The following is a 26,807-nucleotide window of genomic DNA, read 5'->3' as shown; positions in this document are numbered from 1 at the left end:
TAAATGCACAGACTACTTAGGCAGCTACTGCAGTGGTTTCTGGTCAGAGAAAGTGGATGGTATTTGGGAGTCAGATGGTATCAGAGGAGATGAAGAGAGAAGATGGATTTAGGATGTTCTGGAGGTAGAATTTATAGGACTTAATGATGGAGGGGATATGGGAAAAAGGGAGTCGAGGTGTTTGGTTATCTACTGCTGCAGACTACCACAAAATGTAATGGCTTAAAACAGTAGCCAGGGGACTTCCCTGGTGGTCCAGTGGTTAAGACTCTGCGCTTCCAATGCAGGGGCCGCGGGTTCAATCCCTGGTCGGGGAACTAAGATCCCACGTACCGCTCGGCGTGGCCAAAAAAAAAAAAAGAAACAAACATGAGCCAGTGTATTATTTGCTCATGGTTCTGCAGTTTGAACCAGGCTTGGCAGGGCAGCTCATTTCTGCTGTGATCATCAGCGTGGGTGGCAACCAGTTTGGCTCAGATTGTGTCTGGGTTCAGTTCTTGCTGCCAGCTCAGTTGTTTGGTTCTCCTCTGCATGGCTTCTCCATGTGGTTAGCTTGGTGGTCTCAGGGTGGTGGGACTTAAATGGAAGCTGGTTTCCCCTAAGTGCAAAAATGCAAGCTGCTGGTTTTGCCACATTCTATTGATTAAAGATCAAGGCCAGCCCGGGTCAGAAAGGGGACTATACAAGGGCATGAATATTAGGTGTGGTCCACTGGAGGACACCAAATTAAGTCTACCACACAAAGTCTCCTGGGCTTCTGACTTCATATTTGGATGGATGGTGGTGCTATTTGTGGAAATGGGAGCACTCCAATGGTGTTGCTTCTATCCCCATTTTAAAAAAAAATCACTGCACTCTGTATGAAGGATGATTACATTTCAAATCTCTTTTCCTCAGAATTGCTTTCACTGATCCTCCATCCTGGATTAAATCCCATTGTTATAGATTCCCAAGCTTCCTTTGGTCTCCCCTTTGACATTCATCCCACTGGGGAGCATTGTCTAATTGGCTCCCCCATTAGATGTGAACTCCAGGAGCCATGGTACTGGGTCTCACTTGTTTCCTGACCCCCATCCCAAAAGTTCAGCCCACCTGGTACATAGTAAGTTCTCCATCTTTGCTGAATTGAATATCACCTTAATATTTCTTCACATGAAATGTATTATTATTACATTAACAATGTCCTGTATTCCTAAACCAAGACTACCCTAACTGAGGACTGTTAGGAACAAAGCCAGCAAGGAACTGGGATAACACCTGATGTTCAGATGCTAAGTAGATTTGATGTGTACATTGGCTGTAATATGCTGCAGCTGCTGACATCTGATGGAAAACAAATATTGAATTGGTGATGCCACCAATGCTATCTATTATGCTAAACACCAATAATTCCATTGATGTATGAGGGAACACTGGAGCAGAGGTCAACAGCCTGTCTAGTCCTAAGTGGCTCCAAGGAGTCAGGCAATATGCAGTACCTACGGGTGCCATGGGCAAAGGTAAAAGAACAAAGGAAAAATATAAAGCCATTCTTTTTATATAAAACCATTTAATTTATTTCTGTTAAAATACACTCAATCCAGATGTAATGGATCAGGTGACCAGATTTTTCAGGATTCTTACTCCACCAGGAGCTGATTCCATCTGTGTCAAACCTGGCTCTGGTCACAGAACATTCACATCTTTAATTCCAAATACTGAATGTGATGCAAAAGATGTAATCAATATGTAACACACAGGTATATAGTTACTTGGTGGTCACTGCACGAGGTTATCAACAATGCAGGCTCAAAAAATAAGATGTATAATAAGTTGGTCCTTTCCAAAAATAAATATATTAGGACACTAAGCTTATACCTTAAAGGAATCCAAAATAAATACTAATTAAGCGCTAGCTCCTGTGAGGAACAGTGCATGCAGACAATGAACCCGCGTGTGTGGCTATTCGTAACAGAAAGCTCTGGAATCCCAACAGTGCCTCCTCACAAAGCCAGTCCTGAGTGTGAGGATGTAAATGAGAGTAACACATAGCTTGGCTAGGCTGCTGGATTCCACGTTCCAGTGGGGTTTGGAGTTCGGCGTAATTTCTAATAGTTTCCAACAGAAAGAACAGCAATGGCATTTTCTTGCTGGTCACTTCTCCCAAGCTGTGAGGCCTGGAGCTGATCAAGGAAGTTCAGAAGTCTTCTAGTTTGAGCAGATGAACCCCAGGGTTGCTAATCTGGGGACACGGATTCCTTTAAACTGCAGTGCCCCTTGTGATGAGAAGGGTTTTCATCCCACCTTCCTCACTGTTGATCATTTAGTGCAGAGGGCACTTCCATTCTTACGAGAGCTTCGCCTTCTGCTCGAGCCTCAAGCCCTATTTCTTAGCCCCACTCCCATCACGCATCTCCAGTCTGCATTTGTGCTCACAGAAATAGTCTAGAGTTGCATGCCAAGTTCTGAGAGCAAGAATACGCCATGCCTAGAGAGTTTATATATAATAAAAACTTTCCAAATGATGTAGGCAAGAGGAAAATGCTTATTTTACCACCATGCAGACAACCCATCTAAAATGCAACCCAGGAAATTATAGTTTAACAATATTCTGGACAGTACCAAATAGATTAAACTATCCTTCAACCCAAAGCAAATACCATTCCCTTCAGGAAAACCAGATGTGAGTGTTGCAGTCTATTAGGTAATAAATAAAACAGTACCATCAGTGCTATAAAAACAGACAACAGACCTGACATTTAATGAAGTGAGTTAGTATTGCCTCTATTTAGTATCATCACAGATAACTCATCTCTGCCATGAAATCCAGGTGTGACTACACTATTCACGGGCATCTAGAGCAGAGTCTTGTACCTTGTTAAGTCAGTTTAATTAGGGCCCATTTTCTAGCAGAGATTGGGGTTGGGGACAGGGGAGCTTTGATTTTTGTGTGTACAGGAAAACAACTTTCTATAGCTCATTTGGCCCACAGGCACATTTTACCATGTAAATCCCTTCAGTCACTCAGAGGGGATCAAGGAAGCCCCCCAAAACCCAGGAGGATAGACTTCATTGGGTGACAAAATCTGACTATCTCTGGAGCTGCTCCTCCTCCCTACAGCTGAGTAGGTGCCCCTACCAGCCACCAAAGTCCCACTCTTTACCTCTGGACTCATCTCCTGACCCTGTGGGATGCCCACACGTGGGACAATACTAGATACATCTGCCTAAATCACGGCTATGCATCTGAAAGGAGAAACTCTACCTTGGAAACAAGTTTTAACGTAGACTCTCCTTCCAACAGGAACTTTTCTTCCATCCCGAAGAAAACATGGAGTGTAGACTACATTTACCTACTGATCCTTCCAGGTTCAGATTCATGATATAATCTGGGCAGCTCAATCCTGGTAGCTCACCTCCACAGGAAGGCCCAGAACCACACAGTCCAGGCAACAACTTCCGTCCTCCTTGTCACCAGTGGGAAGAGCTGCCTGCTTTTGTTTTGTACACAGAAGTGGTGTAGAGAGGTGTCCTGAGCGGATATAGCACTGCCATAGAAAGGATACAGGATCCCAGGGTGGGGGGAGGAGCATCCTTGGGAAAGATTCTGCTTTAACCAATATGGCTAGAATTACCTGAGCAATGGGGATGATCACACACTTCCTACTTGATAGTCGGCCTACCATCTAGCTCTGTCACAACAAGTTGTGTGACCCAGTTCAACCATGCATCCTCTCTGGGCCAATGTTCTCATTCCATACCAGGCACTCAACAAATGTTGACTACATGAAAAAGCATCTCCTATCACAAACTACAGGGCACTGGGTTAAACAAAGTGACTGCTGGGGCCAACGCCAGACCCCCATAGCCTCAGACCGAGGGTCTTTCCCCTCTATCTCTAGGCTTGAGCAAACAGCCCAGCTGGCTGGCAGTGCCTCCTCTTAGGTCTGACCACTGTACCTCTGTGGGGTGTAGGGACTCAGCTCAAGTGTGATGCTGCAAGGGGAAATGTCAAAAAGAACATTCTCTGAGTTCTGTGATGGACTAGGGAACCTGCACTGAGCAGCTGAGACTTAGTCTTGCATTTTACCTTCACCCCTGGCCCCTGCTTCCATGTCCATTGAACTGTTTCACTCAATAACTTAATTTCTGGGCTCTCTACAAGAGAGAGGGTTAAGGAAGTAAAAGAAACTCAAATTAGGCAGTTTGCTAATGCTAGTAACTCTGAACAGAGATTAGACAAATAGAAAACTGTGGACTAAAACAGTTTACATTTCTCCACATTTCCCTTAGAAAATGGAAAGTTGAGTTGTTCCAACAGCTGAATCTGGTGGGGAGACGATGACTCTAATGAAGGGAGAGGTATAATTCTCAGTGCACATTGTAAACAACCAATATTAAGCTGCTTTGGCTAAGCCTAGGAATGACTGGCTATTGAGACTTCACTGAAGGGAAGAAGAAAGAAAATATGAATCTGCTCTGGGGTGCCCTGAACTACCTTTCTAGAGGCAGGGTAGGTGCAGAGCAGGGGGCTGAATCTAATGCTTTGCCATTAATTCAATTTAGATGACCTGCTCCTGGCCCCCAGAGCCAATCCCCGGGAAGGAGTCTGTGATGACAAGTCTGGCTCCATGCTGAAGCACCTCCAACTCTGCCCACCAAACAAAGTTAGCAAATTGTAAAATGTTCATCATTTCCTAATTTTGTATTATACAGTGGAATTAGGAACATAAACAGTAACACGCAGCAAAACCCCGAGCCTGCATAGGACTACCATCCTCTCAGCCACCTCTGCGTAGGCCAATCAGTTTGGAAAGTTTTTCACAGTTTTCAAGTTTCAGTGACTCTGCCTTCTGTTTCAATCGTTCATCTCTGTATAATCCTGCCAAATTGGTCAACTCTGACTCTGAAAGATAAAAGAGGTAACAATTCATGAAGAAAGTTGAGCTCCTCTGTTTCACTTCAATACTTCTGGAAGCAAAGCTCCTTTTACTTTAATGCTTTTTCTTTCAATTAAACTTAAGAAACACTCATTTACTCAAGAAACACGTATCAGGCAGCTACGCTACACCAGGTGCTGAGGATTAAGGGACACCTGTGATCCTGAAGTCCAACAGTATCTGTGCTCTATTACAAAAGCACTGGACTTAGTTCTTATCGATAGAACATTTGGCACCAGACTTAGGAAACCTGCACGCGTGCGGTAAGAGGAGACCCTGTTTCAGGGCTTTCCTACGAATGGTATTCAGATGGCAGTTGGGAGAGAATGGAGTCCAATCGCCTGTTCCTGTCATCTGAAACAAAGACAGCTGCTTCATCCTTCCCTCTGCATTGCTGGATCATAACTCATATATGCGGACCGACACAGAGCCCTCCACCGGCAGGCACGCTTCTATAGAAGGCCAGGTTGCTGGCGGCGTTCTTCATTCCCTCACCACATGTGGGGCCCCTAACTCAAAGGCCAAAGGCAGCTGGGCTCTTTTAAAAGTGAAATCATCTGGATCCGGTGACCTCTGTCTCCTCGAAGAAACGTATTTCATTTTCTCTTCATGGTGGAGAAAGTCATTCTATTTTTAACCAGAATATAATCTCTGCTGTCCTCCCGGACTCAACAGTGGTTTGGCTGCCTCTCTTTTTTATTCTTTTGTATAGTTTCAGAGACATTCGTAGGAAGGAATACCTGAAAAGCAACTCCAGAGACGTGTTGTGTATTAACATGATGGCATGCTTCGAGGGCCTGCGTGGCTTCTGAAAGCCTCAAATAGCAGGCAGCTACTCAATGTTTAAAGGACCACACTTGTGAAAATGCTATTTTAATCATTCTGAAATATGTCTATCCATTCTTAGTCATCTTGCTGACAGATTTTGTTTTTCTTGGTGGAACAAGAGGCACCTGTCTGATTAATCAGCAAACTGCCTGGAAACAGGACTTAATAGCTAGCCAGAGGGAACAATGCGCAGTGGTTTCTGAATAAGTCTCTATCAACCAAAATACAGGCATTTCTGCTCACAATGGTTCTGTTCACACCAAGTAAGGCCCAAAGTGCAGATTAAGTGCAGGACTCCAGGGTGAGGGGTGGGTATGCATGAAAACCCACCCTCTGTGATGGGGGTTCAGAGGTTGAGCCCTGGCCCAGCAGTTGCTTGGCAAACAGGGGGTCTCCTAGGCTCTAGAACAATGTGCTCTCGCCCCGCGGCGTGGGGCCTGCAGTGCGCGCCAGCCAGAGCTTGCCCCCCACACAGGCATCCTCGCAGGTGACGTGGCTTCATGGCGGATCATACACTGCACCCAAATGAAAGCCCTCTGCTCCTTCGTTCTGCCCAGAGCTAGGCACTGACTCCATTTGTCTGGCTTCTTTGGCATGTGGGAAACCTGTTCAAGAGGGCTCTGTGAAATCAGACTGTCCCTTTGGTCCTCTGAGTCACAGTTACACCAGTACATAGAGCAGATCCTATGGCTTTGCTTTTCCTTGAAACGATTTCCTTAGGTTTTTTGTTACTGACCTTATCCAAATGTCTCATTGCCTGAAATCTCATTCCAGAAAACATTAAGGGCTAGTGATTCTTACTGTTTTATACACTGACAACCACTGTAATAAGCTGATGAAAGAGAACTGCACATATATGAATGCTTTTCTCAAAACATGACGTTGCTTTTTTAAAGTTCATTGAAACCAGTTTTCAATGCTCCAGAGATTGAGAGCAATGACCTTGCTCTAGAGCAATGACCTTGCACAAGGGCAGTGTTTCAAGGAACTATGTCCCACACCCCCATGATCATGCTTGGAGAAACTTCTCTCCAAACTGCCAGTGAATCCTTTTGCACTTCAATGAACAAAAGGTCAACTCAATGAATATGTTACTTTTCACAAGTTCTGTTAATATTCAATAACTTCTAAGAAAAAACAAAATCTTTGGCAGGGGCAGGATCAAGAGAACATCTTTTCTTCTCTGCAAAATGTTTCCCGTGCCCTGAATGCCAGTGTAATAGATGGACAGAGCATTGCACCTTCAAGGTAAGCTGACTCAGGCAAATTGCCAAGAGAGGCAAGTCCCAAAGCCTCTCTCAAAAACACTCTGCATGCATGGGCTTCCCTGGTGGCGCAGTGGTTGAGAGTCTGCCTGCCGATGCAGGGGACGCGGGTTCGTGCCCCAGTCCGCGAAGATCCCACATGCCTCAGAGCAGCTGGGCCCGTGAGCCATGACCGCTGAGCCTGCGCGTCCAGGGCCTGTGCTCCGCAACGGGAGAGGCCACAACAGTGAGAGGCCCGCATACAGCAAAAAAACAAAAAACAAAAAACTCTGCATGACAGCCCAGATCAGAGTCCTGACAGCTGGAAGACCCTGACAGATCCCAACGACCATCATGATCCAGCCTCATAAGACAGTGCTGCATCCAGTCAAGCAAGGCCAAGCAAGGTCTGGATTCGGTCAGGATCCAAACACTTACTATATGCCAGACACCATGCTAAGCGTTATACTCATACCATCTTCTATAATCCATACAACCTCCTTGGGAGGAAGAAAGCAGAGAAAAGAAATTAACAAAAGATTTTAAAAGACAGTGGCTAACTTTGCTAAAAACAGTTTCCATTAGGTATTTTGCCAAGAGTGAACTTTGTTCTCAAGCGGGTTTATTTTTACAACCTCCATGTGCTAAATTTAACCATGCTGGCTGCACTTGCTGCTGGATCCGGAGGGCAGATGCTGCTTGTTCTCAAATGGCACTTGGGTTGTGTGGAGGCTCCGGATGGCCACCATCCTTAAATGCCAGAAATAGATTTTTAAGGGGTGTGTGCTGATAACCCCCGGGTTGGAACTTGTGGGTACACGCATCATGCTCACCCACTGGATCTGTTTATACCTGGAGAGTGCCAAAGCCCTGAAAGTAGGCCTCATGAGGATGGCGACAAAAGCCTAGAAGCCACCTTAGGTGTAATCCTTACCATGAGCCCTCTGCATAATTTCAAAACCCTCTCAGAGTCTAAAATAATGGAGACTCTTAGGACATACACTGTGGCCTTCACCTGATTTGGATCCACGTTTATAATGCCTTTAAGTGTAAGGCCTCTATCTTGCTCCAAAATTCTTTCCTGATTTTTGAAACTTGCAAAACCTAGTTTAACAGTGGGTAGGGGTACTTCCTGACCCCTCAGTTTTTTCAATAAAAAAGCAACTTCCTCCTCCTGCTGAATTCCCCCTTACATCCAAGTCATTGCCTACCAAGCTCCTAATGCACCTGAGAGGTCAGGTGGGCTCTGCCCTACAGGAGTAGACGGCAGAGATAAGGTCCCTCAGGGGCAGGGTTAGGACACTAGCCCTGCTCAGTGATTCCTAGTCCTCAGCAGTTTCACTGTCTTCCAGTCCTGAGAATCCTCTCTTCAAAAGACATTTGTGGAGCATCTGTTCTGAAGCAAAGACTGTGCCAAGGGCCTGGGACACAAAATTAGTAAGACATGGTTTTTGCCCTCAGAGAGCCCAGAGTCCAGCAGGGAGACTGTCATGTACCTACAGAACATGTTAACATGGTGAGGGTGGCACTGTCTTAGCAGGATGAGCAAAGTGCTTTAAAAACACAGAGGAAGGGGCTTCCCTGGTGGCGCAGTGGTTGAGAGTCTGCCTGCTGATGCAGGGGACATGGGTTCGTGCCCCGGTCCGGGAGGATCCCACATGCCACGGAGCGGCTGGGCCTGTGAGCCATGGCCGCTGGGCCTGCGCGTCCGGAGCCTGTGCTCCGCAATGGGAGAGGCCACAACAGTGAGAGGCCTGCGTACAGCAAAAAAAAAAAAAAAAACACAGAGGAAGGAGAGACTAACTTGGGGTGGAGTTGGGATGCATGATGGGTCAGCGAGGGCTTAGCAGCACTGTGACTGAGGATCTAAATTTATCAGGCACTGTTAGATGTTTAACAATACCCAGTGACAGACAAGGTTTTAAAAAATGAGTTAGTTTGCTTTTTAAAAATTAACCAAAGCCAAGTTTTATAAGATACAATTACTAATGGATGTGTGTGTGTGTGTGTGTGTGTGTGTGTGTGTGTGTGTGTGCGCGCGCGCGCGCACTCCCCATGAACACTCACTGGGTTTGGAAGCCAACACTGTCACCCCCATTGTCTCCAGGGAAACAGTGTGGAAGGCCTGCTCCTGGGAGAGTCGCTTTTATTCTGTGTGGCCACAGCTGATTGGAGGGGAAGAGAAGGGGCACCGAACTCAATAACAACAACCTATAAAACTTTGGTTAGGTTGGATCAATCAGATTTCCCTCTGGGAAATGTGAAATTAGGAAACCATGGACCAAACCAGCGAGCTACTTAAACAGGAAACTTGTGATGTAGAAAGGGGCCAATGACTTGTGGGGTTGGGGAAGTTGGGAGAGTGAATAGGAGGGTAGCAACCAAAATAAGCCATGGCAAATTAAGGCTGTGAAGGAGGAGAGCTTGAAAAAGCAAAGAAGTTGGCAGAGAGAGGAGAGAGGGCAGATAGGCAGAGAGATGTAGAGACTCAGAGACAGACAGACAGATAGGCAACTAGTACTGCCGAAGTTCCTAAGATTTCCCAGTCCTGGCCACATGTATCCTGTCAATAAACTTCCCTTTTTTGGTAATATCCTGAATGGGCCTCTGTCCTATCCCTGTTCACGTAAACATGAGTAGCTCAAACAAGGAGAGAGAAGGGATCAGGAAGCTTGGGATGCCTCAGGTTGGAAGCATGGCACCAGCTGAAGCCCCTTTTAGAGCATCTTACTTTGTTGTTTCTCCTTCCAACAACTTGTCTGGATGTAATCAATGTAATCCTTTTCTATCGTCTTCTCCAGGTCACGCAGAGATGATCCTCTGTAGGCCTTGTCAAAGTTTTTATCCACAAAGTAAGGCACCTGTAGGTTCTGGGTTTCTCTAGAAATGGTGTAGCCCAAGGTCCTGAAACAAGGAGAGAGAGGCTCAGGTATGCTTGTGATACTTGGCAATATCACTTTTAGCACTGGCCTCACAGAGATCATTCACACAATCACCTCTTCATGGGGCAGATGCAGATATCATTTTCTAATACATCTAACATTTATTATTGCCCAAGCAAAGCAGTAAGTGTAATGTCATCATTGTTGCTATTATGTGAGCATATTAAATGGATTCAGTCTCCACATATTTATTTCCTTAAAGGATTCACCTCCCTCTCTTCTCTCTCTCTTTTTTTTTTTTTTTGCGGTACACGGGCCTCTCACTGCTGTGGCCTCTCCCATTGCGGAGCGCAGGCTCAGAGGCCATGGCTCACGGGCCCAGCCGCTCCGCGGCATGTGGGAACCTCCCGGACCAGGGCACGAACCCATGTCCCCTGCATCGGCAGGCAGACTCTCAACCACTGCGCCACCAGGGAAGCCCTCTCTCTCTTTTTAAATTTAAAACATATATCATGAAGGTTTGTCTTACATAATTATGAAATGATTACCACAATAGGTTCAGCTAACATTCATCTTCTCATATAGATACAATAAAAAGAAAAGAAAGAAGACAAGAATAAAGGAAAAAAAACCTTTCTCCTTGTGATGAGAACTCTCAGGATTTACTTTCTTAACTTTCCTATCATTTCCTATCATACAGCAGCGTTACTACTGTAACACTGTGTTGTACCTGACATACCTTGTACTTACTTAACTTATAACTGTTAGTTTGTACCTTTGACCATCTTCCTTCAATTCCCCTTCCCTCTCTCCTCCACCTTCGGTAACCAGAAGTCTGATCTCTTTTTCTGAGTTTTTTTTTTTTGTTTTTTTTTTTTTTAGATTCCACATATAAGTGAGATCATACAGTATTTGTCTTTCTCTGACTTATTTCGCTTAGCATAATGCCTTCAAGGTCCCTCAATATTGTCACAAATGGTAGGGTTTCTTCATTTTTTATGGCTGAATAATACTCCATAGTGTGTGTGTGTGTGTGTGTGTGTGTGTGTGTTCAGGTTGTCTCCATGTCTTGGCTACTGTAAATAATGCTGCTGTGAATATGGGGGTGCAGCTATCTGGATTGACCTCTCTTAGACTGCTTTCTGTGTTAAAAGTAGAATGCTGAATGCTTAAAAAACAATTTGTATATTGTATAGGACCTAGCATGGCACCTGGCGCAGAGTGGCTATTGGTAAATGTTGGATGAATGAAATGATTGTTACTATAAACTATTTAAAAATAACCAGACAGCTTATACCAACTTAGTTCTAATTTTTAGGACATGATAAAAAGTACTTTACACATAGCCATTAGGTGAGAACTGCAAAAACTAAGACAAAATATTTCAATGATACCTCCAGGCTAACTCTCAGTGGGTCTAAGATATCCAAAGGTGTCTGGTGCTCAGAAACTTTAACAGGTCTGGGTTAATTGAAGTCTAACCATAAGAAAGTACAGAAGGGAGTTCAAATTCAAGTTAAAACAATGTGATGGCAATGTGCAAAATCCAAGCTGATTTTGTCCAAATTGGACAAAATCCATCTTAAAGGAGTTATATTTGACCTTTTCCCAGCCTTTTCCTTTATCTCTCAACTTATGGATCTTGCTGGATGTCTAAGAGCCATGACTGCTCTTGCCTCCCTCTGGGAAGCTGTTATCAGGGTAGCTTCCTGTCTGTCCCACTGGCCTGACAAGAAAGGAGGTAGCAGTAGCATATGGAGAAATATGGGAAGTCAGGAAATAAGAGGGAATCAGGCCATTGTGTCCTGACAGCAATAACCTCTCTCTGAGTCTCAGCTTTCCTCTCTATAAAATGAAGATATTGATATAGAATGATAGTCTTTAGTCTACAGTGATCACCAACAAGAGCTCTTCCTGTTAGGTACGGTTCCATGGAGTCCACATTTTGAAAGGTTTTTGTCTGCTAAACTATAATAGTAATGACTCATTTCCCATTATTAATTAAAAAAAATAATCCAGTGATTCTCAGACTTTAGTATGGACCAGAATTATCTGGAGGGCTTGTTAAAACTCATATTGCTGGTTCTCACCCCTAGAGTTTCTGATTCAGTAGATATGGAGTAAGGCCTAAGAGTCTGCATTTCTAACAGGTTGGCAAGTTAATGCTGATGATGCTGGTCTAGGGATCAAATTAAGAACTGATTTAACTGAAATAATTAATTGAAGAAATTAAAAAATTCCTATCAGAGCTCAAATTTTCCATGCAATACAAACTTTATAATGATTTCTATATTTTTAGCAAAAGCAAAGAAATGAGATACTATGGTTTGACTGTATAGCCTTATGAATAAATGTACTATTCTTGCAATTTCTTAAATTGGAAATAATCACTAGATCTTAGTTACTATGTTCTCAGACTCACAGGGGTCCAGCGATACTATCACAAGCTCAGTAAGGTCCTTTTTAACTCTAAAGTGGAATGTTAAGGATTTAATCTGAACCTGGAGTTCGTCTATTAATCCTTCAGAAACCAGCCATTGCTATTGGGCAGCTGACCAGATGATGTCGCTGTAGAACAAAACAATCCAGGTCCTGAGTGCCTCGGAAACTGCCTAAAGAACAATATTTTTGAGTCTCTGCATTATTACTATCCAGCTGTTCCTTTAAACACAAAATCAGTGTTTTCTACAACAAAAGGTGAAATGGAATGTTAGTAATGTACCAGCTTGTTGTTAAGAAATATTTATAAAGATTTGACTTACGATTTATAGAATAGACTATATGGGGGATTAGCAGCTAGCAGCTGAGTAATCACAGATATAATCACAATCACCAGAACTGGAAGTAACTGAATAAATGCAGAATATGTAGTCTGAAAAAGAAAAAGCATTTGGTGTAAGTGCTCTTCATCAATATAAAGCTTATTGAAAAGAGAACAGTTTTCCCAAAGAAAATATGAATTACTGATGTACTGCACATAGCCCAAGGCTTTTCTGGGAAGGTTGTACTTTCTGCTGAGAGGTACCAAACAGCCCCATTCTGTCTGCTGAAAAGGCTGAACAAGGCCCACCTACAATCTGGATTGACACTCAGTAATCCTTCTGCAGCCCCCTTTTCTAAGACCAATGAAGCAGACACCTGTGCGGGAGCTTGCCCAGACTGTGACTCTCATGAGGTCATGTTATTATGCAACTCTGTTGCCTTGGCCTCAGCTGAACGGACTGTGGGACATCTTGGGGACATCAAACCGTAGCAGGGATGATCACATTCTCCCTCCTAAGCGTCTGGGATTGAGATTCATCACCATTCACTGCTAGGCAGTCACTTGAAGAAAGGACACATACTCTCAGGCACTGTAGACTGGACATTTGCAAGGGGAAGCAGAAAAGCCAGGCTGCTTAGAGAGAACAAAACAGATGCAGGCAGGCAGGAAAACAGGAGACAGTCTGGCCCCAAGAGTCATGGAGAGCACAGCTGCATGGGGGCCTGACAGCACCCCAGTTCCTGGTTCCCATCTGACATAAGGCCCAGCAAGCTTCCTGCCCTTAAGCTTCATGAGACTCCCTTGATCTCTTACCTTAAACCCCCTTTAGTATTGAATATTTTGAAGGGGGTTCCTATTCTCTGCAGTCAAGAAAACGTTTTTCAAGACAGCCCCATAGGTGAACAGATTTCCAGGGACAGTCACCAAAGAATGGATGGGGGAGGAGGTACCATTCTGGCTTATTTGGGCCAATTATCCAGCTCTTCTTGCCAGGCTTCTGCTTTCCTAAAGCACATTTTAGCAACATATCTCAAGTTGAACTTCAAAAACCTGATCATACTACATAAAGGTCAGCTCAGTACAAGTGTTTATGGGCAGCTCTTGTCCTGTCCTCCCCAGGTACCTGAGGCTTATCTTCTTCCTCTTCCTTCCGTGTCTGCATCCTCTCGTGTCGGTGCCGCCGGTGGTAATAGTGGGAGTCATCTGTCACGTTTGAAAACATATGAATGTTTCCTGGAAAAGAAAGAAAAATACTTAGTATGCATTATGGCAAACACCCCTTCCTTGCCTTTTCCAAGGTCCTTGCTTCCAACTAGGTTCTCTGAGGGTAGAGTATTGTCCCATTTTACTCAGTAGAAAAATACAACAGTAGGTATGTCAAGTGAACCAGCTGGAAATGGGACATGCTTAGCTCTCTCGCCCTTATTTAAATAATCCTTTGTAACCAGTGAGTGAGAGAACCCCAAGAGGCTAAGAAAGAAAGCACTTGGGCCACGAATCCTGTCTGACATGCTCACGTCTGCCTCCTTGCCCAATATCAGATTATGTCACTAGTATCTTTAATAGCACCTAACAAAATTCAATTTACTTGGGCTTCCCTGGTGGCTCAGTGGTTGAGAGTCCGCCTGCCGATGCAGGGGACACGGGTTCGTGCCCCGGTCCAGGAAGATCCCACATGCCGCGGAGCGGCTGGGCCTGTGAGCCATGGCCGCTGAGCCTGCGCGTCCGGAGCCTGTGCTCCGCAACAGGAGAGGCCACAACAGTGAGAGGCCCGCGTACCACCAAAAAAAAAAAAAAAAAAAAATTCAATTTACTTCCCAGGCATTTAATTAACCCAACTTCCAACTCTCTGGGGGTACTTTTCTAACCTTTACCTTTATATAAATGCTATTTTGCAATAATGATAATACAGGCATTGCTTCTAATTTATAAAACACTTAAAAAAATATCCAATCCTCACAGCAGCCTTGTGAAGTTGGTATTATCAACCCCATTTTTAGGTAAGGAAACAAGATCAGATGGACTAAGTCAAAATCATGCATAGTTGGATGGTGGAGACATGCCTTCAACCCCAGATTATCTGATTCCAAAGTTTGCTGTTGCCACCATACCACAGTCCCTCTATTCAGATCCTCAAACAGATCCTCAAAATATATATGAATTTTTTTTTTTTGGCCACGCCGAGCAGCATGTGGGATCTTAGTTCCCCAGCCAGGGATCGAACCTGCACCCCCTGCAGTGGAAGCGTGGAGTCTTAACCACTGGACTGCCAAGAAGTCCCTATGACTTCTTAAACAATAATTTTGGGATACTAACCGGTAGGAAAATGTCCTCCAAAGAAGACGTTGAACAGCTCTTCTGGAGTGATGTCGGCTTCAAAGTCCCTGTAATAATTATAAGGTCTGGCTCGAGGGGTAGTGAAAGTCACCTGTTCATCTCCATATTCATCATAGCGGAGTCTCTTGTCAGGATTGCTCAGGACTGCAAAGGCATTTCCTATTGCTGCAACAAAAACAAAAAGCATCTGAGTACATAGTCTTTGCTGTAGCTGAGGGTGATCATAGTAGTAGCAACGAAGAGCCCGGAATTGATTGGTGCTGGACAACTTCACAGTGACCCAAGGAGAGGTGCTTGGGCCTAGAAAGTTCACCAAAGTGCTTGCCCTTGAAATCTTCCATGGTCTAGTCTGATAAGCCTGAAACAACACTGGACTCAAGATGAACTAAGAAGTACTGTTCTCCGTCATCAAAAATGTGTTATTTCACTTGAGAGCAGTAGTTTATGGTTGGAAACAGCTCCTACATAAGTAGTGGTATTCTAACATGAAGTCACATACAATCTCCTGAATAAAATAATCAGTAAAAATCCTCCTGCTTGGCTAAAAGCAAAGTCCTCACTCATCAGTCTTATTTCAGTTTACTTTTTTTTTTTTGGCTGTGTTGGGTCTTCGTTGCTGCGAGCGGGGGCTATTCTTCATTGGGGTGCATGGGCTTCTCATTGCAGTGGCTTCTCTTATTGTGGAGCACAGGCTCGAGGCACGCGGACTCAGTAGTTGTGGCACATGGGCTTACTTGCTCCGCAGCATGTGGGGTCTTCCCGGACCAGGGATTGAACCTGTGTCCCCTGCATTGGCAGGTGGATTCTTAACCACTGTGCCTTCAGGGAAGTCCCTCAGCCTACTTTTAAAAATGGTCTTTAGGGCTTCCCTGGTGGCGCAGTGGTTGAGAGTCCGCCTGCCGATACAGGGAACACGGGTTCATGCCCCGGTCCGGGAAGATCCCACATGCCGCAGAGTGGCTGGGCCCGTGAGCCATGGTCGCTGGGCCTGCGCGTCCGGAGCCAGTGCTCTGCAACGGGAGAGGCCACAACAGTGAGAGGCCTGCATACCGCAAAAAAAAAAAAAGCAAACAAAAACAAACAAACAAAAATGGTCTTTAGAAATTAAGAAATGTATCTCCAGGGAATTCCCTGGCTGTCCAGTGGTTAGGACTCTGTGCTTTCACTGTCGAGGGCCTGGGTTCAATCCCTGGTCAGGGAACAACAACAACAACAAAAAAGTATCTCCAACGTCTCAAAGAGGGATCAAAGACTGAATAGATTACATATGCATACCATCACTTCTCCTCCCTATGCACAAATGTGCAAGCTTTTTCCAATTTCATTTAAACATACAATCAGTACCAACAATCAAAGAAATCTTGAAAACAAATTTTAAGACATTCCTACCCGCCTACCTTTAATTCAGTCAACACTATCAGAAACATAGTCAGAAAGAGCATTTCCTTATGATTCTTCTAGCTAGGGAATTGTATTAAATATTTATAGCAAGGGCTTCCCTGGTGGCGCAGTGGTTGAGAGTCCGCCTGCCGATGCAGGGGACACGGGTTCGTGCCCCGGTCTGGGAAGATCCCACATGCTGCGGAGCGGCTGGGCCCGTGAGCCATGGCCGCTGAGCCTGCGCGTCCCAAGCCTGTGCTCCGCAGTGGGAGAGGCCACAACAGTGAGAGGTCCGCATACCGCAAAAAAAAAAAATTTATAGCAATAAAACTGCTAAGCAGAAAAAACAAACAGAAAAGCCTAAACAGAGTTGCTTAAACATTCACATCCCTTGAAATCTGGCAGATTTCTCAGAGAAATGGCATTAGTCTGTGAGGTACCTTACATGAAGGTGTGAGGAAATTGTGGGTTATCTGTTTCCTTGTAGAAACTGTGGGGAGAACTAGATTCACAATGGCACATCAACAAGGGTAGCTTGCCCGCTGAGGTAAAAGCTGACTTTAAAAAATGTCTCAGATCTATCATTTTTTTACTTTTTCTTTTGAAAAATTTCAAATCTCCAGAAAAGACGAAAAAATAGTATAATAAAAACCTTTACATTTATTCATCAATTGTTAGCATTTTACCACATTGCTTTCCTCAACTCTCTACACAGACACATATAATATGTATTCATTTTTTTTGCTGAACCATTTGAAAGTAGGCTGCAGATATAATGACACTTCACCCCTAAATATTTTAGCTATGTCTCCGGAGAAGAAAGATATTCTCCTACATGATCACAACATCATATCATAGCTAAGAAAATTAACATCAATTCATTATCACCCAGTGAATCCATGCAAGGTTCATGAGTTACATTTGGTTTCATGTATCTTTAGTTACTTTTAATCTAGAACAGTCTCCCCACCTTTTTTGTTTTTCATTATATTGAATTTTTTTAAGAGTAGTTCAGTGTTCTTTGTAGAATGTCCCATATTTTGATTGCTTCTTTATTAGATTCAGGTCAAACATTTTGGCAAGAATACCACACGGTATTACAACATGTAATGTTAGGTTGTTCTAGTATTGGTGATGATAAGTTGGATCACTTGGTTAAAGTGGTGACAGCTAGCTATCTCCGTTATAAAGGAAAATTTCCCCTGTGTAATCAATAAGTATTCTGTGGGTGATTATTTGACAGTATGTGAACATCCTATGCAACAACAACCTATCACCCAATAGTTTCGGCATCCATTGATAATCCTTGCCTTAATCAATGACATTCCTGAGGGTGAAGCTCTTAAGTAAGATTTTTATTTATGTGTTGGATCCAAAATATTTTTTAAGAATATATCACTGGGGCTTCCCTGGTGGCGCAGTGGTTGAGCGTCCACCGATGCAGGGGACATGGGTTCGTGCCACGGTCCGGGAAGATCCCACATGCCGCGGAGCGGCTGGGCCCGTGAGCCATGGCCACTGAGCCTGCGCGTCCGGAGCCTGTGCTCCGCAACGGGAGAGGCCACAACAGTGAGAGGCCTGTGTACCGCAAAAAAAAAAAAAGAATATATCACTAAAAGTATCACGGAAATCAATGGAAAAAAGATTCGATCTATAACCATGTTTTTGCTCTTTACAAAGCTGTATAAAGCTTTTTCATACATGTTAATAACAGGTTTCATAACAAATATTTTGATGGTCAAAGAAGTTTGGAAATGCTGTCTAGGTCCTACTTGCAAGCGGCCACCAACCTATAAGTTCCACAAGAGGAATCATATCTGTTTTACTCACCATGGCACCTGGCACATAGATCTTCAATAAAGATTTGCTGAATCAAGGAATGAAAGGTTCCAAAAGGTGTCACAGAGAAACCAAATATTTTTTCCAAAAGAAATTAAAGTAAGTGAATGAGGACAGGAGAGAGCTATGCTAATAATCACTATCTAAGAGGTGTGGCAGGAAAAAACAAAACCCTGCTTGTGGCCTTATAAAACAATTACAGGGGAGGCTGAAAACAACTTGCTGTGACCAAACAACATAAGAAGGGCAGAATTAAGCATTAGTTTAGGATCAGACCTTTGAAAGCATCTGTTGCTCCAGGAGCACAGTTCTTGTCAGGATGAAATTTCAGGGCGAGTTTTCGGTAAGCTTTCTTAAGCTCTTCATCACTGGCATTTCGTGAAACCCCCAGAATTTCATAGTAATTTCTGCATTTCTTGATCCTAAGAATATAAATCAGAAATATTTTTTGGTATGTCTACAAAGGCCCCTTTTGTACAATTAACTGCAAAGTAGTAAATCAATCCTCTCTCCAATCTGTGAGCCCCAAAACAAACCTAAAAGAAAACTGGTGAACATGTTAATGAAACATACAATTCACTAACAATGTCCTCCTCCCAGTGAGAGCTTAATTCCTTTCCATTTATGTAAAAAACATATTTTTTTTTTACATAAAGTAAAGTATTTTTATATCTAATATTTTTACAAATATTTTTACATCTAATTTTTTTTACATCTAATATTTTTTTCTTTCTATATCCCTGCAAGTGGATAGAACAAGTATACTAACCCTTATAATACTAAGGCCCAAGCTAAGTCCTCAGAGTTGAACCACTGGACAGCAAAGTCAGAAGAAATACCCTAACCATCCTTTTTTTTTTTTTTTAAATCTACCTTTTTTTCTCCTTATGGCTATCTGTTTAAACTTTGTTTTAAAAAGTTAATATATTCACATGGTAGAAGAAAAATATCCAATAGTACTAAACTATATACAGTGAAAAATCTTCCTGCTTCCCCATTCCCTGTCCTCCAATCTCCTACCCTAAGAATAACCACAGTTAGAAGTTTTCTGTGGGGCATTCCCTGGTTGCCTAGTGGTTAGGGTTCTGGGCTTTCACTGCCATGGCCCAGGTTCAATCCGTGGTCAGGGAACTGAGACCCTACAAGCTGTGTGGCACAGGAAAAAAAAAAAAAAGTTTTCTCTGATTCCTATGTACAGAGAGAGTACCTGTATAGAGACTTCCCCATTTTTTTTTTTACATAAATGGAAGTATATTATAATCACCCTTCTATATCTCATTTTTTTTAAACTAACAATTTATCTTGGGAATTGATCCATAACTTATATAGATGAAAAGTACAGGGATAACAGTTTAGACCACCAGAGTGTTGGTTCTGAACTTTCTGATCTAAGAAGTCTTTTATAAAATGATATAATGGCATGTTATACAGCCTCTCAAAAATTCCACTGTATAATCATGAAGGAATGAGAGTGAAAAAGGCAAATAATATGTTTGTATTATCATGAAGATAGTTTTAAACTTGCAGACCTCTCCCCAAAAGGGTCTTGGGGTTCCCAAACCACACCTTGAGAGCGGGTGGACTACAGCATGAACTCTGGAGTAAAAACGCCTTGGTTGGCATCTGATCTTGCTGTGGACTTAACTCTGTGCCTTTGTGTTATCTTCTGAAATGGGCTGATAATTACACCTATATTTCACAGCTGTTATAATTAAATGAAGTATTCATTAAAATGCTTGATAGCATCTGACATGACATAAATATTGGCTATTATTACAAATCTACCACATTCTACAGATGGTCAACAGGCACTTGAAAAGATGCTCAACATTGCTAATTATTAGAGAAATGCAAATCAAAACTACAATGAGGTATCACCTCACACTGGTCAGAATGGCCATCATCAAAAAGTCTACAAATAGTAAATGCTGGCAAGGGTGTGGAGAAAAGAAACCCTCCTACACTGTTGGTGGGAATGTACATTGGTGCAGCCACTATGGAGAACAGTATGGAGGTTCCTTAAAAAACTAAAAATAGAACTACCATATGATCCTGCAATCCCACTCCTGGGCATACATCTGGAAAAGATGAAAACTCTAATCTGAAAAGACACATGCATCCCAATGTTCATAGCAGCACTATTTACAATAGCCAAGACATGGAAGCAACCTAAGTGTTCATCGACAGATAAATGGATACAGAAGATGCAGTATATATATACAATGGAATATTACTCAGCCATTAAAAAGGAATGAAATGCCATTTGCAGCAACATGGATGGACATACAGATTATCATACTAAGTGAAGTCAGACAAAGACAAATAAGATATGATGTCACTTATATGTGGAATCTAAAAAAATAACACAGATGAACTTATTTACCAAACAGATACAGACTCACAGACATAGAAAACAAATTTATGGTTACTAAAGGGGAAAGCAGGGGTGGGGGTGGAGAGGAGGGGGATAAGTTAAATCAGGAGTTTATAATTAACAGATACTACTTTATATAAAATAGATAAACAACAAGGTCCTACTGTATAGCACAGGGAACTATACTAGTATCTTGTAATAACCTACAGTGGAAAAGAATCTGGAAAAGAATATATATATATATTCAGTTACATATAACACTGCTGCACACCAGAAACTAACACAACATTGTAAATCAACTATATACTTTAAAATAAAAACCTACCACATTCTTTTAAAAAGCTGCATATTCTTGCATTTTATGGATGTATGTACATTCCCTACTGATGGGCATTTAAAGTATCTCCATTTTTTTGCTACCACACAATTCAGTTAGGCAGGCAGAGACCCAGAGCCTTGTTGAAGAGTTCATAGTAAGTCAGTAACACAGTTGGGACTATAATGCAGGGTCTGGAATGTCGGTCAGGGCCCTTCCCCAAGAGCTGCCCATGAGGATCCTATGGATTCCCCACCCTAGTTTCTGATCCCTCCTTCCATGGCAGATCCTCCCCTGCCTTTCTCTTTCCCTCTCTCCCTTATCAGATATATAATTTGAAAATATTTTTTCCTGTTTTGTGGGTTGATTTTTCACATTCTTGATGGTATCTTTTGAAGTACAAAAGTTTTTAATTTTGATGAAGTCCAATTTGCCTATTTTTTCTTTTATCCCTTGGGCTTTGGGTGTCAACAAGAAATCATTGCCTAATCCATATGTCACAAAGCTTTACATTTGTTTTCTTCTAAGACTTTTCTGGTTTTAGCTCTTACATTTAGGTCTTCGAATTAATTTTTGTATTTGTGTGAGGAAGGGGTCCAAGTTCATTTTTTCGCATGTGGATATCCAGTTGTCGCAACAACATTTGTTGAAGACTAGTCTTTCCCCCATTAAATTGTCTTGGCACTCTTGTCAAAAACCAATTAACCATAAATATAAGCGTTTATCTCTGGAGTCTCAATTCTATTCCATTGATCTACATGCCTATCCTATGCTGGTGCACACTGTCTTCATTACTGAAGCTTTGTAGTAGGTTTTGAAATTGGGAAGTGTGAGTCTTCCAACTTTGTACTTCTTTTTCAAGACTGTTTTGGCTACTCTGGGTCCTTTGCATTTTCATATGAATTTTAGGATCAGGTTGTCAATTTCTGCAAAAAAGGGTAGCAGGGAATTTGATAGGTAGCAGGGAATTTTAATTTGTGTTAAATCTGTAGATCAATTTGAGGACTATTACCATATTACCAATATTAAGCCTTCCAATTCATGAATACAGGCAATCTTCCCATTTATTTAGGTCATCTTTAATTTCTTTTAATAAAGTTTGTCGTTTACAATGTAAAATCTTACATTTCTCTCATTAAATTTATTCCTAAGCATTTTATTCTTTTTGATGCTGTTATAAATGAAATTGTTTTCATTTTCAGATTGTTCATTCTTAGCATATAGAAAAATAATAATTTTTGTACATTGATCTTATACTGAACTTTACTGAAGTAATTTATTAGTCCTAATAGTTTGTGTGTGTGTGGGTATTGCTTAAAATTTTCTATACTAGATCATATAATTTGTGAATATACTTTTATTTCTTCTTTCCAATTCGAATGGCTTCTATTTCTTTTCTTTACTTCTTTTTGCTTAACTGCCCTGGCTTGAACTCCTAGCACAATGTTGAATAGAAGTGGCTAGAATCTTGTTCCTGTCCTGTTCTTGATCTTGGAAAGCATCAAATTACTCACCATTAAGTATGATGTTAGCTGTGGATTTTTTTTTTTAATTTAAGGAGGTTTTTTTTAAAAAAAATTCTATTTATTTGGCTGTGCCAGGTCTTAGTTGAGGCATGCAGGATCTTCATTGTGGTATGCGGGATCTTTAGTTGCAGCATGCAGGATCGAGTTCCCTGACCAGGGATCGAACTTGACTCCCTGCATTGGGAGTGCAGAGTCTTAACCACTGGACTACCAGGGAAGTCCCAGCTGTGGATTTTTTGAAGATGACCTTTATCAGGTTGAGGAAGTTCCCCTCTATTCTTGGTGTGTTGAATACTGTTATCATGAAAGAGTGCAGGGTTTTGTCAAAAGCTTTTTCTGCACCTATTGAAACAATCATGTGACTTTTGTCTTTTATTCTATTAATATGGTGTATTACATTTTTTGATTTTCATGTGTTAAACAACCTTGGATTCCTAGGATAAATCTCACTTGGTCAAGATATATAATCCTTTTTATATGTTGCAGAAATCTGTATCCATCTTGTGATGACTTTGTCTGTTTTTGGTTACAGGGTAATAATACTGGTCTCATAGAATGACTTGGGAAGAATTCCCTTCTTTGGTATTTTCTAAAATAGTTAATGAAGGATTAGTTAATTTGTCTTCAGACATTTGGTAGAATTCACCAGTGAAGTCACCTGGGCCTGGGCTTTTCTTTTGGGAAATCGAATTTAACCATTTCATTCAAGTTATCTAATTTGTTGACATATAATTGTTCACAGTATTCTCTTACATAATCATTATTTTGTAAGATTGGTAGTGATATCCCCTATTTTACTCCTGATTTTAGTTATTTGAGTCTTCTCCCTTTTTTTGCTTGGTCAGTCTAGCTAAAAGTTTGTCAATTTTGTTGATATTTTCAAAAAACCAACTTTTGGTTTTGTAGAACTCTATTGTTTTGCTATCCTCTATTTCATTTACTTCCACTCTATATTATTTCCTTCATTCTGCTTGTTTGAACTTAGTTTGTTCTTCTTTTTTTAGAAGATTAGGTTATTGATTTGAGATTTTTAAAAAAAATATAAACATTTATAGCTATAAATTTCCTTCTAAGTATTGCCTTAGCTGCATCCTATATGTTTTGGTATGTTGTATTTTCATTTTTTTAATTAATTTTTATTGGAGTGTAGTTGCTTTATAAGTGTTTTCATTTTCATTCATCTCAAAGTATTTTCTAATTTTCCTTGTGATTTCTTCTGTGACCTATTTGTTATTTAGGAATATGTTAATTTTCACATATGTGTGAATTACCCAAATTTTCTTCTGTTGTCAATTTCAAAGAACATACAGTGTTTGATTTTAATCCTTTTAAATTTATTAAGGCTTGTTTTATGGCCTAACGTATGGTCTATCCCGGATGATGTTCCATGTATACTTGAGAAGAATGTGCGTTCTACTGTTGTTGGGTAGAATGTTGTACAGGTGTCTGTTATGTCAAGCTCGTTTCTCCTGTCTCTCTTACAGTAGAAGCAGGGCAGTTACTTCAGATTATACCCTAACACTCCACTTCCACCTAGCCTTGCCTCTGAGGTCAAGAAGCTATTGTGCTTCAATAACAGTAATAAAAATAATAATAGCAGTCAATACTTACATAACACATCATCTGTGCCAGGCACTGTACATAAAATCACTCATTTAATCCCACCACAGGCTCACCTTTGTACTCCAAGCAGCTGCTCCTCAGTATAAGTGGCACTCCCCTCACCCTGTCGGGTCTGATTCCACTCATGCTCAGACTTCTTTTCCTTTTGTGCCTTCCTGCAGTTACAGCAACCACAGGGGTCATGACTTTCAGGAGGTCTGTCTTCTGGGTATTTGTTTCTTCTAACTGCATCAATGTAAGCTGCAAAGCAACGCACCTCCATGAGGCTTCAGTCTGACCTGCAAATCAACTTTGCTACTGGCCTTAGCTATCTGGGAGGCTGCCTGTAGGCAAATGAGTGTGAGGCCCAGGTTACTGACATCATGCTGACTTCTAAACACCCATACAAAGCTGAAGAAACATCTTCCTTGAGAAAACAATACAGAGGCAACCATGAAAAACTTTTAATGCCAGAAACATGAAGCATAATAATGTCCACCATACCTACAGTCATCAGTCAGCAAATAATCTTCACTCAGAGCCAGTAAAGGGGCTCAAGAGGCATCTGCCCAATACCTTGGCTTTAGGGCAGCACAGGGGAAGCCTATTTCTCTGTGGTCCATGGTCAGAAGTGAATTGATCATAACACATTATTTTTTGTCACAATGCCTCCCACCACTAAGATTTAAAGTAGAAATGAGTTCAATTTTTTAACTGACAGTTATAAAACTAATATGTACAATACATTTGGCTAGATAGATCAAGGAGATATATGCATAAGACCTAATCCTGACCACAAGGAGGATATAGTTTAAAGGAGAGGATTTAATTAATCATAATGCCTGCAGAGTACAAAGAGGGCCATAGCAATATAGTCAAAGAAGGCAGAGTACTCGTGTCCTGTATGGAGGATCTGGGTAAGATTTAAAAAACCCTTTTTCCTGCTTAACATCTCTTACTGACTACCCACTACTCGGTGTCCAAATTTCTTATCATGGGCCCAGCCTGTCTCTCCAGCCTCAAATCTCAACACAATTTCCTTTGTAGTCTATGCTCTAGCCACACCAAACTCCCTTCAGACCATCAATGCTTTCTCTTTTCTCTGTGCCTTTGCACATGCTGTTCCCTCTGCCTGCAAAACTATTCTCTAAGTAGGTCTGGCTAACTCCAACGCATCCTTCATGTCATCATACGTAACACTTTCTTCATGAGGCCTCTGACACCCAGGCCACGCTGAGTGCCTAGTCAGTATGCCCCTCAAACCTACGACCTTGCTGTGTAGCCCAGGACATTCTGGCCCTGTTTTGTAACTGACTGTTTACCTGTCAAACTTCCTTAGTAGACTTAGAGTTCTGTGGGCTCCGGGGCCCATGTCTGTCAAATCCCGCTGCAGGATCAGCATAATGCAGAGTACATAATAGGCACTGCCTCAGTACTCTTTGCCTAACTGTAGGATGGAAAAAGCTGGCCCATCCGTCCTGATGCTGGATGCAGGGACAAGACCAAACCCAGGCCGAGGGTCAGGCAGCCCAGTTTGGAGGCGAGGATAAGGACCGGGTAAGCAAGCTGCGGGAAACCGCGTCACCCCGCTGACCCCGGCGCAGGCGGGCCTGACAGCTGCAGGCCCTGGGCGGGGCACGGGCCGGGGCGGGGCTGGGGGTCGGAGGCAACAAGTCGTCACGGGTGACTCTGGGTACCCGGCCGGGTCCTCAGCTTGAGCCAGCGCTCCTAGTTTCCGGATCCCAGCCCCCTGCCCTGGGAGGTCTCCCTCCTCACCAGGAACCCTACTCAGGCCCAGCATCTTCTCATAGACCTCCATCCTTCATCTCAGGCCCAGGATCTCAGCCCCTTCAGGCGCCGTCAGGAGCCCCATCCCTGATTTCAACTGACCCTGCCCTGTCCCACGCTCCGGCCAGGACCTGATACCTTCCGTCCAGCGCTCCCCGCTGCCCAGCGTCGCTGCCATACCGCTTCCCAGTCAGCAGGTCTGCCGAGCCTCCCCCGCGCCCGAGGCTGAAAGGGAAGGGGGCGCCAAAAAGCGCGGGGCATGCTGGTCATTGTAGTCCAATCCATAGTAGCTGAGGGTCATTGGACTACAATTCCCAGCAGGGATCGCGCCAGGAGTCGCAGATGCAGTGGTGTGAAGGGGCGCGACCCTCGCTGCCAGTTGACTGCTTTATGGCTAGCGGCTCACAGTCTGCACCTGCGGCCACGGCGGGCCGCGCTTTTCCTCATTTGTAGAGTGGGGATAGTGGCTTTGGCCCCGCCTAACACTTCGGACGTTCAGGGAGACGCAATGAGATCCATCCTGGGAAAGGCATTGCAAACTGTGGGCTAGAGGGTGGCATTATGACTATTTTTATCCTTAGGGATGTCCTTTTTAAATATAGCTGATGCCTGTTCTGTGCAAAGTGTATGTTCGGTCCTGGACAGGTTTTGGTGATGTCGAACCTAACCCTAGGGAGAACCAAGAAAATAAGAAAGTGAGAGATATATGTGGTTAGAGGGCGTTTCCTCTGGCATAGCTTCATTAGAGGGACCGATAGGAGTCAGGGGTAGAGAAAGAAGAAAAAGGCAGGTATTGGAGCTGGCATTAGATCCCCTATCTTTGCTGTTCCTTATCCTTCATTCATCCCATCCTACTCCAGGGCCTCTCCGAGACTTTTCTCCTCTCCTCCACCCCATTCGTTTCCTTGGCCCATTCCCTTCTTTTCTGAAGGACCAGGCTCTAGGAGATTAGTAAAAAGGAAATGAAGAAATATTCCTGCTTTTCCCCACCCAGGTTTGTATGGGACC

At 42.8% G+C, this 26,807-nt stretch overlaps 1 protein-coding gene across 1 annotated transcript; it reads right to left on the bottom strand.

The window, feature by feature from the left end:
* Positions 1-1,551: 1,551 nt before the first annotated feature.
* DNAJC18 (DnaJ heat shock protein family (Hsp40) member C18) lies at positions 1,552-26,035 on the bottom strand. The gene is made up of 8 exons (XM_060008743.1): positions 25,938-26,035; positions 24,086-24,272; positions 18,470-18,615; positions 14,954-15,139; positions 13,761-13,870; positions 12,636-12,745; positions 9,723-9,895; positions 1,552-4,885 (listed from the first exon to the last, which is right to left on the bottom strand). Exons 1-8 carry the CDS (start codon positions 25,975-25,977, stop codon positions 4,761-4,763), a joined length of 1,077 nt encoding a protein of 358 aa, XP_059864726.1. The 5' UTR covers positions 25,978-26,035; the 3' UTR covers positions 1,552-4,760.
* Positions 26,036-26,807: the final 772 nt, after the last annotated feature.

The sequence above is a fragment of the Delphinus delphis genome, chromosome 3, assembly GCF_949987515.2.
Source record: "Delphinus delphis chromosome 3, mDelDel1.2, whole genome shotgun sequence".
NCBI classification, from domain to species: Eukaryota; Metazoa; Chordata; class Mammalia; order Artiodactyla; family Delphinidae; genus Delphinus; species Delphinus delphis.
This window is presented reverse-complemented; position numbering and strand designations above follow the sequence as displayed.